The 17,780-nt window shown below is 42.2% G+C and overlaps 1 protein-coding gene and 1 pseudogene across 3 annotated transcripts in view; one reads left to right on the top strand and one right to left on the bottom strand.

Moving 5' to 3' along the window:
• The first annotated feature begins 1,690 nt into the window (after positions 1-1,690).
• The window catches only part of HSPA4 (heat shock protein family A (Hsp70) member 4), a 48,073-nt gene continuing 31,983 nt past the window's right edge, over positions 1,691-17,780 (top strand). The window contains exons 1-3 of one of the 3 annotated variants that reach the window (XM_058736424.1): positions 1,691-2,002; positions 15,010-15,067; positions 17,140-17,280. In XM_058736424.1, the coding sequence (XP_058592407.1) occupies positions 1,896-2,002; positions 15,010-15,067; positions 17,140-17,280 (306 nt within the window). In that variant the 5' untranslated portion in view covers positions 1,691-1,895. Of the gene's footprint in view, positions 2,003-3,473; positions 3,491-15,009; positions 15,068-17,139; positions 17,281-17,780 lie in introns of those variants that run through there. The other 2 variants (XM_058736430.1, XM_058736439.1) reach the window with 2 other exon arrangements.
• Positions 10,618-11,854, bottom strand: LOC131489181 (RNA-binding protein with serine-rich domain 1-like; annotated as a pseudogene).

The following is a 17,780-nucleotide window of genomic DNA, read 5'->3' as shown; positions in this document are numbered from 1 at the left end:
TTATTTAAAACAATTTTTTAATGCTCATTTATTTTTGAGAGATAGACAGAGTGTGAGCTGGGGAAGAGGCAGAGAGAGAGGGAAACACAGAATCCGAAGCAGGCTCCTGGTTTCAAGCTGTCAACACAGAGCCGGACGCCAGGCTGGAAGCCACAGGCAGCGAGACCATGACGGGAGCCGAAGTCGGGCGCTCAACCGAGGGAGCCACCCAGGCGCTCCCACAGTACTAGTTTTTAAAGACAAAGCCCATTTGGTTTAGCCAAAACGTAAGAACTGTGCGGCAATTTGCAAGTGTAAAGGCAAACAATCTGGCCTTTGGGCATGGCTCCAGGAGACTGAGGTGTGCGCGCGCGTGTGTGTGTGTGTGTGTGTGTGTGGTGCAGATTTGAGAAAATGTACTTTCTTGGCTCATTCATTAAATGGTCCAATTGTTCTAGCTTTGAGATTGAGATCTTCTACTCAGGCTAGGTTCCAACAATACAGAAATTCTTGTAGTTCTCAGCAACCCAGACTCTATTGCTGTTTTTGTTGTTTTGTTAACAACTTGAAAGCAGACTTTTGCTTTTCTGCAAAGTCCTAGTCTCCACCACTTTGTGCATAACAATTTCCACTTCCGTCCCTTTTACTTTTTTTGGTTATCCTTGTGACCAGTTTTGGATTCAGGTTTGGGGGGGGGGGCGGTTTGAAAGATTACACACTTAACACCCTTAAGGAAAAGACATGAAATATTGACAAAAAAAATCACAACACATTACTGAAGACTTGGAGGTCCAGATTCCACTGCTGAGATCTCTTCAATCAATTCATCAGAAATGCTTATTGTACAGGGCTGGTTTCCGATGGCACGCTGGCTTCCCGTCCTCAATCTGATAAGTGCGGAAATGAGGGGCTCTAAAGTGAGATTCCTTAGCCTCGACTAATCCTGTCATTTAGTAGCTGGTCTGAACGGACCTAGGTAGCGTGTCATTCATCCGTGTCCCTCGCATTTAGCTCAGGACAGGTGCTTGGAATGTGCTGGAGATTTCAAGATTTAAGTCACGTAGGTTCCTACAGAATGGTGAGGCACGGCTGAGTGAAAAAACCACCGCGGTGGGACTAAGAGGATTCCTGCCCTTCGCCGGACAGGGCGCAGTCCTGGACTTCAACAGAGCCCCTGCCCAAGGCCCTGCTCAGGGCCGCATTTCAAGGGCGTCCGTGTCCTCTATCGACTGACCTACACCGAGGGGAGCAGAGAAGGCTCTCTGGATTTCGAAGATTAGTTTGCGCTCCCATTTGGGGGCGCAACACGTCCCACAACCGGAAGCTTCTTTGATAAAGAAAAACGGCGGAAGTAGACCAACGGCGCCTCCTCAGTATTTTGCCCCATGCCGGCCCTCCTACTTTCTTCTGGAAGGGGAGGTGCCCCAGTGCTCTTTGCCGCCGTGGGGAGTCGCTGCGGCGGGTTCCGTGCGCAGTCGCAATTGGCTTCCCAAGCATCTTTCCGCCGCTCTGTCCCTTCCGAGGTTCTCGTGCCTGGACGTGACGTCCGCTTGTCGCAATTGGGGGCGGAACCTCAGAAGGAAAGGCGTCTGAGCCGGCGTCTCGCGAGAACATTCCTTTCCTTCGCAGTTCTCGCGCTACAGCTTTACTCTCGTCGCGACGAGATCTTTCGAGATCTTCTCCGCCCCCGCTACCGGCGCCCTCCTCTGCGGCCGCTGAGCCGGAGCCGGCCTGAGCAGCGCTCTCCGCTGCGGCTTCCTTCCCACATCTAGGCGCTCGCGAGGGCACCCTCCCGTCTCCCGCGAGTCCCCATCCCCTGGCCCACGCGGCTCGCTCTCCACGCGCCAGCGCCGCCGGGGTCCGTGTCCTGTTTCGCTGGCCGGACCTGGGCTCGAGCCCGAACTGTAGCCGGCGCCATGTCGGTGGTGGGCATAGACCTGGGCTTCCAGAGCTGCTACGTCGCTGTGGCCCGCGCCGGCGGCATCGAGACGATCGCTAACGAGTACAGCGACCGCTGCACGCCGTGAGTGTGGGCCGGTCCGGCCGCGTGCACGGGGAGGGGGTGGGTGGGAGGTAGCGCCTGCTCTGGTCGGAGACCTTCGCGCCTTGGGAAACGCGGGCCGGGGAATCACCTCCGTTTCGAACCGACGCCCCGGTGGGTAAGGAACTCCCACTGGGTGTCAGGTCATAGTGGCCGCGGCTGGCCGTGAGTGTCTGCGCCAGCGGCGAGGCCTTTTTCCACTGGCCTGCCGGTTGAGCGAAGGCTGTGAGTGGGTACTCGTACCAGTGGAGGGTATGGGTAGGACCTGGAGGGGAGGCAGGCTTGGGATGTATGGTGGACCGAGTTCTTCCTTTAGAGGGCAGAGGCAGGCCCAGGGCGTAGTAGCTTATCTTGAGCCCGCCACAGAGTTCGGAGCTTGGCAAACAGCAGGCGCCTAATAAAAGTTAGCTGAATTATACGGGATCCGGTGTCTGCCGGCCGTCTGAAGATGGAGCGGCCAGAATCCCACGTGAGTGGGGGCGGGGCAGCACCCGGAAGAGAGGGAGCCGGGGCACCAGAGGCTCGGGCTCTGGTTGGAGCCGACAGCGGCCTGAAAGTACTTAAAATCAGTGTCTTTTTGATGCTTCTACATTCGCATTGGTTTTTCACTTCGTTTTAGTATATGGAACTATGTTGGGTCATTCTCTTTCATTCTGTGCGCATCCACACCTAACAGCGTTCCACTTTCACAGTTAATGCATTCCAACCAGGGTGTTGGCCGCAATTGTTAATGAATGACTCAGGGGTTCACTTTGACTTTTAGAATCTATAGTAAGTTATGGGACCAGTATAGACACAGCTCTAAAAAATCCTGACTCATTCAGGTCTTTCCTTGGTTAAAGAGCCTGCTTGTTGACCGTAGAGATACTTTTCAATCCATTGTTTTCTTCTGGGACAAAATCTTTTAAGAAGCCTATTATTTTCTAGGTTATCTTATTTGGCAGGTGGCCCTTTGAGGGCTTCTGTTCCAAGGCCGATTTTTCACCCTAACTTTTGTCACCTTTCAGCAGATTGGTAGCCAAACTAGATTGCTCTGTCCACTAGTCTGATCTTTGCTGCCCAGGGGCTCACACTTCCACCTGACCAGTTTCTGCCCCTTGTTTTATCTAGACCAGGCACTTGCCTGAAAACCCGTCCCAGGTGCTAAAATGTGGTTTGATGGCCCTTTCTCTATTTGTTCATAGTTTATAACAGCTTTATTGAGGTATAACCCACGTATGGTACAGTCAGCTCACTTAAAGTGTACAGTTTGATCGTTTTTAGTGTAGTCCCAAAACTGTGCCGTTTGTCCCCACAATCAATTTTAAAACATTTTCATCCCTCCAAAAAGAAATCCTGTATTCATTAGTTGTCAGACTCCTTCCTATTTTTACAGTTTTTAACAGTGGTTTTTATGTTTTAATTTGTCATTCCAGGAAAGATACCGTGTAGTTTTCTTCCCAAGGCATTGAAGTTTTTGTTTTTGACTATTTAAGGATCAGTTTTCTATTTGATACTGTCTTCTCTAGATCCAAGTTTTCTTCATTTGTAAAGATAGTGCACTGAGTCACATTTTTAACTTTTTGGTCCTTTCTTGCCTAGTTTTGAACATGATTTCTCTCCAGGGAGAATTCCCTATATTGGAACAAATAGTGTTCCTGAATTTTCTTTCAGACTGCTATCTTAGGCTTTTTTTTTTTAATTTTTTTTAAATTAAAAAAAAAAAGACAACAGCTACAACAGTTTTACCATGAATTCCATTGTTTGGAATGAAAAGGGTTGCTTTAAGAAAAAAAAAGATTAGACAAACTGAGGGCTGATGTGGTGTGGGTGGGGGGATGGGTTAAATGGGTGATGGGCATTAAGGAGGGGCCTTTTTGGTTTGAGCACTGGGTTATGTGTAAGAGATGAATTCCTGGGTTCTACTCCTGAAGCCAAGACTATAGTGTATGTTAATGAAGTTGAGAATAAAAAAACAAAGAAAAAAGATTAGTCTTTCCAAATTGGAATTAATTTTGCCTCAAAGACTAGGTGATGGGTGACCAGATACATCATGTAACTGTGATAAAATACTGTCTAGATACTTCTGAGCAATTGAAAAAAAATTTTTTTTTAAAGTTTATTTTTGAGAGTGAAGAGAGAGAGTGCAAGCAGGGAGGGGCAGAGAGAGAAGGAGACACAGAATCCAAAGCAGGTTCCAGGCTCTGAACTGTCAGCACAGAGCCTGACACGGGGTTCGAACCACAAACTGTGAGATTGTGACCTGAGCCGAAGTTGGACGATTAACAGACTGAGCCACCCAGGCGCCCCTTGAGTGATTTTTTTTATATGTTTTCCCCATATTTTATATTTTCCAGGAACTTCTAGGGATATCATACGTTTTGAACTGGGATTTTGCTTAGCTTAAAGTTCTTTCTTGGTGTCCCAAAGTAGAAGGTGGGAGTGGAAAGGTTGATTTTTCTTTTTTTTTTTTTTTTTATAGTAGTTATGGAAAAATGGATTTTTGTCTCAGGCACACAGAGAGTATGATGTAGGTTTGCTTTAATGTGATAGTGGAAATGAGATGCAATTTTTGGAGAGTTGGCTATTTTGGAATTACCTCATTTCAAATTGTAGGTGTAACAGTATTTGGAATCCGTTTTTGGAGGATCCAGTTGACTTTTGTCCAGAAGAGACTCTTGCTTTTCCACCAAATACAGGCTTTCTAAATTAAAAAAAAAAAAAATAAATAAAAAATAAAAAAAATTTAACATTTATTCATTATTGAGAGACAGGGAGACAGAGCACCAGCATGGGAGGGGCAGAGAGAGGGGAAGACACAGAATCCGAAGCAGGCTTCGGGCTCCAAGCGGTCAGCACAGAACCTGACGTGGGGCTTGGACCCATGAGCATTGAGATCATGACCTGAGCCAAAGTCGGACACCCAACTGACTGAGCCACCCAGGTGCCCCAGGTTTTCTAAATTTTAGGAAATATTGAGTTCCTCCTATATGTCAGCTATTGTGCTAAGCCCTGGAGGTACTCTGGACAAATAAATAGGATCCTGCCATCATGGGCATGGGTGATGGGGAAAAAAACAGATGCTAAACAAACAAGTCACTACTAACTGTGATAAAGGTCTAGAAAGGAAAGTGTAGAATATGATGATGAGGCCTGGGTGGGGACACCTAATTTAAATTGGATGTGTGGTGGGGATGGAAGATACTCTTAAAGAAGTGCAATGTAAGTTAGGCCCTGGAGGATGAGTAGAAATTTACATGGAGGTGGTGGGTGGGTGTAAGGAAGAGCTGATCCAGGAGCTGATCCAGAACAAGTGATGAAGACCTGAAGCATTTAAAAGAGCTTGGTACACTTGCCTGAGAAGATCATAACTACTCTTGAGCCGTTTGAGAGAATGTTGTGAGATAGATGGATTGGAGTGAGGCAGGACTTTGTAAATCATGTTAAAGGGTTTTTATTTAGGTGCAGTAGGAGTTGACAGATTTTAAATTTTAAAAGTATGCCTTTTTTTGTGGAGAATGGATTTATCTGAGAAGGGGAAGAGAAGAAGCAGGGTGTTAACTTAGGTTATTGCAATATTATTTCATGGGGGAGTTGATGTTGCTCTCCACTAGTGTAGTATCATGCGGGGGGCAGTGTGGGTGGCTTTGAGATAAATTTTGGAGTTTTAAATTAGGAGCATCCAAGTTGATGTTGATCATAGGCTTTGCAATAAGATGAAAAGCTTATTTTTATATTTAGTGTGATTATTACAGTAGAAAGGGTACAACCTTAAAGCTCTGGAAAGAAAATGTTACTGGAGTGCCAAACATTATGAAAGAATTGGGCTATACTTTCCAAAAAGAACAGTGTATAGGATAGAAAAATGAATTACTTATGAAATAATTTCTTTGTGTGAATTGTTTATATGACCCTTTTTGTGGCCCTAGTTCCTAATAAAACATTAGAAATATTAGAAATTTGAAGAGACCAAATTGTCTATTATTAGCTGCCTTTGAGAGAGCAAAAGCTGAAAGTATGTATTTTCTGGTTAACTGGGAGATCAATAATTGATACTTGTGCGAGGAAGGTATTCCTATGAAGTTCTTGTTTTTGCATGTTATATAGAGCTAATTATAGCAGGTGGATCTTGGATCTTTTGGATTCAAAGAAAAGGCAAGTTATTTTGTTAACTAAAGTTCAGACTGCTTATCCCATTTACCCTCTTATGTTGAATTGCAGAAATCATGAAAATAGTTCCTTAGAATCACTAATGAGCTAAAATACAATTTTGTATACAAAGTGGGTAGACTATTTGACAGGAACTTTATGCCATTAGGTTCTAAATTTAAAAAAAAATTTTTTTTTAATGTTTATTTTTGAGAGAAAGGAGCGAGTGGGGGAGGGGCAGAGGGAGACACAGAATCCGAAACAGGCACCAGGCTCTGAGCTGTCAGCACAGAGCCCAAGGTGGGGCTCGAACCCATGAATTGTGAGATCATGACCTGAGCCGAAGTCAGCACTTAACCAACTGAGCTACCCAGGCACCCCTGAATTGGGTTTTCTACATTAAAACATTTTTTTTTCTTGACTTAACAAGATACATGTTTGTTGTAACAAAAAAACACTATGGTGCTAAAGTTTCTTGTCCTTCTCATTATTTGTTATTTGTTGTGTATCCTTGTATACCTTTTTCCAGACTTCTACACATATACGTAGGGGAGTGGGTGTGTTTAAATAAATAGGATCATACTATATTTTGTAAAATTTCTACACATATATTTTAGACATCCATAGATAGGAATCTACTTTCTTAAATGTGTAATTATAAAAAAAAATTATTTATTTTGAGAGGGAGAGAGAGAGAGAGAGAGAGAGAGAGAGAGAGAGCTAGTGGGATAGGGGCAAAGAGAGGGGAGAGAGAATCCCAAGCAGTCTTTGTGCTCTGCGCTGAGCTGGACTTTGGGCTCAATGTAACCACCCTCAGATCATGACCTGAGCTGAAATCAACAGTCGGACGCTCAACCAATTGACCCACCCAGGCGCTCCTGTACTTCTATTTCTGTTGGATAGAGTTCCAGATGTGAAATCGCTGGGGCATAGAATATGCAGTTGACCCTGTATATCAGTGTGGGGTTCAGGGGTGCTGACTTCTGTGCAGTCGAAAATCTGTATGTCAAAAAAGATTCCAATAACTTCACTACTAGTAGCCCACTGTTGACCAGAAGCCTTACTGATAACATAAATGGTCGATTAACACTTAATTTTGTATATATGTTCTATTTAAAGTAAGTTAGGCAAAAGAAAATCTTACTAAGATCATAGAGGAAATACATTTATACCACTGTATTGTATCAAAAAATCCATGCATAACTGGACCCACACATTTCAAACCTGTGTTCAGGGGTCAGCTGTATATGCTTAAAGTACTGCTGCCAGGATACTTTACACAAATATAAAGGATTAATTTGTAACAGGAAGATAAGTGATTTCTCTCACTGGAATTGTGTGGATTGTAATGAGTTAAAACTACGCAAAGTTTTTAAGATAAAGCCAGACACAGTAAATATTGCCAAGTATTTTCTAGTATTGCTGTTACTACCTTTTTGTATTTTTTTAATTAATCCTATTCATTAGTGGATTATGTTAGGATAATAAAATGAAGCTATTGAAGTTTGCCTTAAGGGTTCATAATTTGCAGCTTTTAATGTGCAAATCTTAATGCCTCAAGAATTTGCTGTGCTGGGGGCTCCTGGGTAGCTCAGTAGGTTACTTGTCTGACTCTTGATCTTGCTCAGGTCTTTATCTCAGGCTCATGAGGTTAAGCTCTACTTTGGGCTTCACACTGGGTGTGGACTTTACTTAGAAAAGGGGTGCCTGGGTGGCTCAGTTGGTTGACTCTTCGACTTCAGCTCAGGTCATAATCTTGCTCAGGTCATGATCTCATGGTGAGTTTGAGCCCCGTATCGGGCTCTCTCTCAGCACAGAGCCTCCTTCGGATCCTCTGTCCTTCCTCTCTTCTCCCCTGCTTGAGTTTTCTCTCTGTCTCTGTCTCTCTCTCTCTTTCAAAAATAAACTTTAAAAAATACATTAAGAAAAAGAATTTGATGTGCTTTGAGAGTAGTGTATCGTTTAAGTATGAGCTGTTTGGTCTGTTAGATGTTAATTTTGGAGGTACTTCCTAGTTCAGGGGTAAGAGGATAAGCAGTAGCAGAGGATAGAAGGATAGTAGCAGAGGATAGATAAGTAAGCAGAAGATAGTCTGATTAATCTCTTCCATGATGCTTTTGCTTAAATCTATCATTTGATAGTCTAAAGACTATTATGGATTCTGTTGATAAATTCATTTTCTCATATTGGTTAAGAAAGCGAATTAGAGCAACAGCTGTTTTAATATCCTGAGCAGTTCTACACATTCTTATAAACATGAAACTGCCTTTTAAGGATCTGTGTTGATTGCAGCTGTTCATAACATCCCATTAGAATGTGCATAAATATTTGGTCAGTAGTGTTTCTTACCCAGGAAGGGGAGAATGATGTTATTCTCTGGCCTAAAAAAAGATGGTTATTTCTAGGACTTAACTATTAGAACAGGGGAGTCTTGAACTTAATTTGAATTAATTTCATGTAAAGCAACCTGTAATTGGGAGTGGAGGAAAAGTAATGTCAGTCAAGTAGCCAAGTCTCTGTTTTTAGTAGCATTGATTTGGAGTTGTGTGGCATAGAGAGGAAGTACAAGATAAAGATTCCTGCTGCCTAGAGGTGTAACCATTCTAGGTGGAAACACGAATGAGATAAAGCAGTAGTAAATAGCATAAGAGAGTAAGAACAGTTGTGGACAGGTTATTAAGTACAGACTTAAGCTATCAATGCAGAGGAGAGGTTGCATGCCTGGGGGATGGAGTGATGAGGAAAGGCAGGGATGGGGCTTGAGCACATAGGATTAAAACACATGGAGGAAAGGATTGGGATGGTCTAAGTGAAGGTTTAGAAGTGGGAATAAATTTAAGGGTTTTGGTAGGCAGTATGAGAAGCAGATACATATGGGACTTGGAGCCTGGTGGTACGGATTTTGAATCTTAGATGCTGATATTTACCAGTTATGTTTCAGGGCGCACTAACTTCTTTTATAAAATTGGGTCAATAATAGTTCTTTTTTCCGAGTACCTGGGAAAATCAAGTGCAGAGTGCTTAGTACACTGCCTGGCATATGAAAGGTGTGGGAGCTTGACCTTTTCGGCTGAAGGAGAGGCTTCTTGCCATAGATAAAGATTGGGTGCAGGCTCTGTGCAAATTTTGGAAGTTCCTGGTTGAGTGGGGAGTGGTAGATATGTTTCTTTTTAATAGCTTGTTCTATCCTTGTTCCATGTAAAAATCCTAGTGGGGTGATTCGGCCCCTGAATGTTGTTCAGATGGTGTGTTGAGGAGAAACAAACTGAATTTCAGCTTATGTGTTTTTAGGACCTATTATATTTATTAGAATTCCGTAGGAGTATTTAATTAAATGCTAATAGTGGCCGTTCCTGGTGGGGATGGTGGTTGTGGATTTACAGATGTTTATTTTCTTTGCTGTACTTTGTTTTCTAATTTTCTGCAATAAGCTTACACTAATTAGAAAGTACTGGACTAGGTTCTCGAACAGGCCCTAATATTTGACTTAGTCTCTTGGGGCTTTCTTCACATGTGAATATTAGGTTACTTGGCATAAGCTTTTATTTTTAAAATCCTTCGATTTGTGCTGTTTGGCATATTGACCCCCATTCATTTGTTCTTTTTGAATGGAAGTAGGGCTTTTTATTCCTCCTAGGTAGATGATTTTGAAGATGGCTGACTGGATTTTAATGGATAGCTTGAGAAGGTGAAGCAGAACTTTTATAGCAAATTAGTTTGTATATTTTTAAATGAAACTCAAAGCAGGGCTTCACTGGAGCTATAATAATAGCTAATATTATTTATAATGTACCATTCTCTGATATAAGCCCTTTAAAAGTGGATCACCACATTTAATCTTGGTAACAGGTATGAGGTAGGTGCTGTAATTTTCCCCATTTTATTCATTTTTTTTCCGATCTGCATTCTAATCCCAGGTTTATTCAACACATTCCTTTCACTCTGCACAGTAAAGTATAAACACCACAGTGCCCCAAATGCTACAAGTTATAAAACTCAAAAACAAAATTTACAGTACTGACTGTATAATAAAAGCCAAAAAGTACTGTACATATTGCCAAGGTAACCTGCAAAAGACCCCCCCATGAATAACAGCTGCAATAGAGGGGTCCGTGCAGTTATGACTCTGCAGAGCTGGCTCTCAACTTGTTCACCAATTTCAGAGAGAAATGCAGACCTGGGATGTGGGTGTGTGTGCATGAGTACATGTAAAAATAGAACCATTTTCGGGAACTAACACGGAGTGTTTGACCCTAGACATTGGAAGAGGACTGGAGCAGGGGAGCAGGGCCAGGCTAGCGGGAACAGCAGCTGCTCAAAAGTGCGTTCCTTCCTGAGAGATCCTGCAGACCAGTAAGCAAGGGCATGACCAGGCCACCAGATTAGACCTCCGTCATTTGTGGAAATGAAAATCATACCCCTAGGCTGGGGCCGCACTGCTACCCTGCTTGTCCTTGATGGCTTTGCCACTAAAGTGACTCTCTCATGAGCTCCTGAAAACTGGAGAGCATCTTTATGGGCACAACCCCAAACCAGTAATACTCCTGCAACTGGAACTCTGCTGTCAGAGGAAATGTCTCAGTTGCTTTTGTTTGGGCCAACCTTGAATAAGGAATTTCTTTGCTTCCTACCAATCCTGTTTTGCTTAGAAAAGTGACAGAACTGAAGTGGATGGGATAGAAGTCACGGCGCAGAGGTTCGGTGGCCCTATTTATTGGGAGGAGTTGGAGCTGGAGCAGCTCCTGTGGCCACAGCAGCCGCCAGGGGAGTGACATCCCCAACACACGGGGAGGCCTGCGCCTCAGGGAACTCTGTCTTTTTATTTGTGGGGGTGACTGGCACCACATGGTCGGGGGTGGCTGCATTCTTCTGGGAGGGCTGAATCACCTGGGGGCGGCCTAGGCCAGGTAGCCAGCACAGCTGTGCCAGTGATCTCTTGACCATTGATTTGTCCTTTGTCCAACACCTCATTCATCTGGATTCTCAGACTCCATAGACGCTTAGCCTGTAGACAGATGGGGGTGCATCCTAGAAAGGATGTAGAGGTTGTAGAAACAAGCACGTTAATCATTTAAGTTTTCCCAGAGGTGGACAATGTCTCCATGATGTGGTCCGTGCTCACGTTCCTAGTGAGCCTTCTGATGTGCACTTGGGTTGGTTTAGGGGAAGGACTCTGCTTTTTCCTTTCCTTTTCACCTCTTTTGGGTGGTTTGGATTTCAAGTGGGAGCACCGTCTATTGTGTCCATGCCTAGGACTCTGTGAGCCAGAGGAGCTGCTGGAGCTGGAGCTGCAGGGCACGCTGGAACTTCCCCAGCAGCTAGATGCTAAAGAGAAGCAAGGGCCTCTGCTCACACCTGTGCTGGTGGTAGAGCTGGACCACGACCTGGTATTGGTGCCACCAGAGGAAGCATGGAAGCACTGCATCTCTTCCAAGCTTTATTCCTGCGGTGATCATTCTCGCTAGACTACTTGGTGGCCCCTTTATCTTTAGAATGATCCTGGGACTTCTCGGCAGAGTGATCTTTGCTTTTGGTAGGAGAAGGAGCCGTCTTCTGCCATAGTGACCTTCTCCTGCTCTCCTCAGCTGTTAAGGCTGATGCCCTAACTTCCCCATTTTGGAGACGAGCAGATAGAATTTCAGAGATGTTAAGCGGCAGAGAGGTCATGCAGCTAGAACGGCCGAGAAGGGATTTGGACAGATCCATAATGATTATACGGATTCTAGAGTCTGAACTCTTCTTACTGTGCTTGTATTCAAACCAATAAAGTTGATGGCAAGGTGGAAAACCTAAGGATTTCTTTCTTTAGTGCAGTGGGCTTACTATTAAAGAACTTTGTGGAGTGTAATTTGCTTTGTAGTGATAGGATATTTATGATTTTCTATGATATGCTAAGGAAAATGTGGACTTTCCACATACTTGCAGGAGTTATGCCTTGTTTGAGGTGTTAGTGCTGTATCATGTGGTGAAGATTGACATTCCAGTAGTGACATTTGATTGTTCTGTAAGAAGTTGTAACAGTAGTGTGTGTATGTATGAGCCAAAAAAGGATGAATACAGCTGACTCTTGAACAGTTTTAGGGGTTAGGGGTGACAATCCTTTGCATAGTCAAAAATCTCCTTGTAACTTGACTAATCAAAAACTTAACTATTAATAGTCTACTGTTGATTGGCAGCATTACTGAAGAACAGTCAACACATTTTATGCATTATATGTCTTATATTCTGTATTCTTAGAACAAAGTAAGCTAGAGAAAAGAATTGTCAGTAAGAAAATAATGAGAAAATACATTTATAGTACTGTACTGTATCACAAAATACCCAAAGTTCAAACCATTGTTGTTCAAGGGTCAACTGTAATTTGAACTGAGACCAACTTTTATTTAGCTTTTCAAGATGTGCAAAACAGTTTTTTTTTCTTTAATTTTCTTTAACCTTTATTTACTTTTGAAAAAGAGAGAGAGAGACCAAGCACAAGCAGAGGAGGGGCAGAGAGAGAGGGAGACACAGAATCCAAAGCAGGCTCCAGGCTCTGAGTTGTCAGCATAGAGCCCTATGCGGGGCTTGAACCCACAAACTGTGAGATCATGACCTGAGGCAAAGTTGGACGCTTAACTGACTGAGCCACCCAGGCACCCCAAAAATTTTAGATCCCTGCCTCAAACCACATACAAGAAAAATTCCTGATTAGTCAAATATTTAAAGGTTTATAAGTTAAATTTCAAAATAAAACCATATATTTACTGTTAAAGCAGATGTAGATTTTAAAAGTAGGTAAAAATGTTAACTGACTTCGAGAACATTACCTACGGCAGCTCTGTGTAATAGAACATTTTTTGAGGTGGAGGTGTTCTGTATTGCATAGCCCAAAGTCCAGCAAGTTTTAACCCAATTCTGGTAAGTTTTAAGAGGTAGAAATAAGATTAAGTTTTTTTTTTTTTTTTTTAATTTTTTTTTTCAACGTTTTTTATTTATTTTTGGGACAGAGAGAGACAGAGCATGAACGGGGGAGGGGCAGAGAGAGAGGGAGACACAGAAGCGGAAACAGTCTCCAGGCTCTGAGCCATCAGCCCAGAGCCTGACGCGGGGCTCGAACTCACGGACCGCGAGATCGTGACCTGGCTGAAGTCGGATGCTTAACCGACTGCGCCACCCAGGCGCCCCAAAGATTAAGTTTTACTTGAAGGACATTGGGAAGGATTCACAGACAGAGTGGGTGATGCTTCTGGAGAATGAGTGAGATGCATATAGAAGGGCCAAGGCATTTCAGGTGGCAAAAGTGGTATGAGCAAAGCAGAAGGATTGGATGACTAACTTGTGTTGGGTCACTTTGCCTGAGATGCAGGTGGAAAATGGGGTCGGGGTTGGGTTGGTGAGAGGTCTTAAGTTCCACAGTTAAGGAACCTGGGCTTTATTTGTTGGTTATTGATTTTGTTTGGAAGGTAATCACAAGCAAGACCACTTCAGAGTTCTCCAGGTAGAAGAGAAAATTAACCTTCAACAGGATATATAATGAAGTTGAGAAAATTAATGTTTTTTTATTGTAAGACCCAGCGCTTATTTTGAGGAGATGAAGGTTTGAAGAAAGGGCTGCAGGAAACAATGGAAGATAAATAATGTTGCCCTATAATTATGTTGGGATTGAGGTGTTGGTGTGATACACCTTAGAAATTCAGCTCTGGTGACATTTAGAAAAGATGTGAGTTTACCATTGTTAGGCTTAGGCTAGAAGGCCTTTTTGGAGTGGAGAGGGTGAATGGAGTGGATAAGATTATCATTAGCATTTTCTGAGGGGCAATATGGGCTGTGATAGAGATATTTGTGTAGTAATGGGGACATTTAAAAAAATTTTAGTGGCTAGTGTTATATATATGCAGAAAAGCTAAGCTTGTTTCTAGGAGGCTACATTCAGCACATTCTAGTCCTGCAGAGTTTAGAGTTCAGAGCATATCTGAGGAGATCCTAGGCTATGCCATACTCCTACAGGGCACAGCTACCTTCAACTGCTCTGGGAGATCGGTTCACAGGGGTTCTTAACCTATAGGGTGGAAAGGGCCACCGAGGCACAGAAAGGCCCAGCCTCCTGGCAGATTGCACAGGGCTAGTAAGTTTATTAAAGTAAAAGAATTCTCAATAGATCATTTAATATAGTCAGATTTGGACCAAGGCAATATGACTCCAGAGCTTAGTTACTCTAAATTGGAAGAACTAGGGGTCTAGGGCAGATAGAGAGAGCCCAAGGTAGGGTGTAAGGTATGGAGAAATGATCTAGAGTCTCACTTCATTGCTTTTAAGTTGTGTGACCCCGGATAAGTTTACTTCACCTTTTTGGACTCAGTTTCTTTTCCTATAAAAGAGGGATAAGATGGAACTCTTGAGAATTTAATGAGGTAATAAATGTAAACAGTTTGTATAATCGTTGTTACTAAAGTTAACTTTTACTATATATAGGAGGACAGAAGTTCTCCAGGTTTATAGACTACTTGGTGAGGTTGTAAGCTGTTTGAAAAGGCAAGATGTATTAGTAAGGGGGTACATTATTTTGTGTTGGCATTTTGAGCCCCAGACTTGAAGAATAAGAGAATAGTGGAGATGGGCTGGTCCACCTCTTGGTAGTATTGTGAGACAGATGGTTATCTCATCAGATTTGTGCTTCAAAGTCTAAATGACAGGACTCCAGATGCCGCCCATTCTCATGGATAGTTGTACTCAATGGAGAGGGCAAAATCAGATTTATTGTGTGCTTTTACAAATGTGGCTTTTTAACCTCACACTCAGAAAACTTGCCTGCTCTGGTGATGTAATCCTGCCTGGATGTAATGTTGCAGTAAGGTTTGATGCTTAAATGTTTTTTCTTCTAGGGCTTGCATTTCTTTTGGTCCTAAGAATCGTTCAATTGGAGCAGCAGCTAAAAGCCAGGTAGAGTTTTTTTTTTTTTCTTTTTTTTTTTCTAAAATGACTGACTTCTCTGTTTTGTCCATCTTTTCATTCAGCAGTTATTGGAGTGCCCTTTACGTGCCTAGTATGGCAGTCCCTAAGTGGACAGCTGAGAAAGACAGGTCTGATCTTAGTCTCCTGTGCTTGAGTGAGAAGCAAATAGCTTTTTAAAATGACATAAACGGTATAATCTGTTTAATGTAAGCTACTAGGAGGTATTTTGCCCAGATCTTGTTTAAGCAAAGCTCACTTATTCCCATTTATTTTACGTGTTCCTTAAAGTCTGTCTTTTTGGGTCTTCATCTTAGTCCTGCTTAGAGTCATTGTTGTTTGTAGATTTGATCTTGTTAATCAAGGTTCTTAAAGAAGGAAAGCATACTTGTAGAAGCATACTTGACATTAGTTTACTTTACTTTATTAGTTTACTTTACACCTGATATTCTTTGTTGGTTTCTGAGTAACCAGAGTGTCAGAACTCCCAGGAGTTCTGTGTTTGAGGGCCTGAAATGACTGTAAAAGAGTTGCATATTTGATCTTTTTTCTGGTTCAGCCTGGAGCACCCTGTCTTTTTTCTGGACTGGGCAGGGCTTCCGATTTAAAAGCCCCTGGCTGGCTTAGTCGGAAGACCATGCAACTCTTGATCTTGGGGTCTTGAGTTTGCGTGCCATGTTGAGTGTAGAGGTTACTAAAAAAAAAAAAAAATAAATAACAACAACAACAACAAAAAAAGCCTGAGACAATGGAAATGGTGCTTAGCCAATAGATTTTTAGTCACATATTTAGTCACATTGGGTGTTTTATAATCTGATTTTCAAAAAGTTGAATATATGTTAGGAAGCAGTAGATAGCAAGTAGAGAACTAGTTTGGGATGTCTTGCCTTCTGAAATTCCAGTGAGTTCTTTTGTTTTGAAACTTGCTCTCATTATTGAGAATAGTTAACTTGTACTCAACTGCCTGTCTACTTCTAGGATGACATAGTTATTGTGATACTGAGTTTCTGCTTCGCAGCCTACTGAAGTAGGGCCTGGTTTTGGAGGCCTCGTATTGTTTTGTAAAAGGACTTCTGTCTGCCTTTTAACATCGCTGACAAGAGGAGCTCTGCGGTTCTTACAAAAGTAAAAGAAATTTGGAAGTGAAACATAGTATTGTTATCCAGAAATCTCTGTTAGTATCTTAATGTATAACCTTTTTTGCTTTCTAAGGGTTTAAATGATTCCTTCACTCTAAAAGTGAGATCATACCATATAGACACTTACTTCCAACTTTCTAAAATAATGTTACCCACTGTATATGGATACATTTTATTTTTTTAACCCATTGTCCTGTTAATTGACCATCCATGCAGTTTCCAGTTTTCTCCTATTATGAATAATACTTGGTCACTGTCTTGCATTTATTTTTGTGTACTTAATGTTATCTTTTTTTTGTAATCTTAAGTTTCTTTCACTAGAATTTCTGAATTGATATTGCCAAATTGACTCCTGAAAAGTTTGAATCACAGACTATGGTAATTTTTAAAAATTAAAGGTCATTTTATGTAAATGTTGATTAGAAGTTTAAGAATCACAGATCCCTTTGTACATGTCTTCATGGAGAAGTAGGACAAGCTGGGCTCTAGTGCCATCCCTGCCACTATGGTCTGTACAGGTCCCTTATTCCTCACTTCACATGTGAGCAGATCATACAGAAAGGTGTAATGCTGAAGAAAATGGAACTCAGAAGGAAACTTTGTGGAGTTAAAATGTTGCTAATTGAGTCTGAGGCTGCTGAATTTTATTTTCAAACTGTATTTTGAGAGAGAGCACAGCACACATTAGTGCGAGCAGAGGAGGGGCAAAGAGAGATGAGAGAGAATCCCAAGCGGTCTCCAAACTGTTAGCACACAGCCTTATGTCGGGCTCGATCCCATGAACTGTGAGATCATGACCTGAGCTGAAATCAAGAGTCAGGCTCTTAACTGACGGAGACACCCTGGTATCCCTGAATTTTTTTTTTTTTTAATTTAATTGCTCCTAGTCTTTTTACGTTTTGACTCTGATATTCCTTCTCTTAGGTGATCTCCAATGCAAAGAACACAGTCCAGGGGTTTAAAAGATTCCATGGCCGAGCATTCTCTGATCCGTTTGTGGAGGCAGAAAAATCTAACCTTGCATATGATATTGTGCAGCTGCCCACTGGATTAACGGGGATAAAGGTAAGGTTCTCAAAGTGATGCCTTATGAATACAGTGTTTTATTTGTATCTTTTATTCTGAGTTCAAGTTGTAGTGAAAACATTAACAAATGTTTAGGAGCTAGTAAAGACCATTTGGCATTTTTTTGAATGACCTGGAATTTGATTGGGAGTGATAGGTGGCACTGTTACTATGGGTTGGACTGATGGGTGGTAGTGGTTTGAAGTTAACACTGCCATTGCTGCTTGTCTTGTTTACTGATGGAGCAGTCTTTCCAGTGTGATTTTAGTGAATGACTTTCTGCAATACCAGCAAAGAAATTTACACTTTAAAGTCACTAATGAAATGTATGGTCATACTCTTGACAATAGGACTTAGATTGGAAAGAGGTATTGTTCTTTTAGGGAAAAGGGAGATTAGTTTTTGGTATCTCTGTGACATCCAGAAGACTCTGAAGTATTAAGTGAGCTGATCATACAAAAGAGGTGAGAGGCTCAGGGATGGATAGGATGGGCACACTC

This window comes from Neofelis nebulosa, chromosome 1 (genome assembly GCF_028018385.1).
Source record: "Neofelis nebulosa isolate mNeoNeb1 chromosome 1, mNeoNeb1.pri, whole genome shotgun sequence".
Taxonomy (NCBI): Eukaryota; Metazoa; Chordata; class Mammalia; order Carnivora; family Felidae; genus Neofelis; species Neofelis nebulosa.
This window is presented reverse-complemented; position numbering and strand designations above follow the sequence as displayed.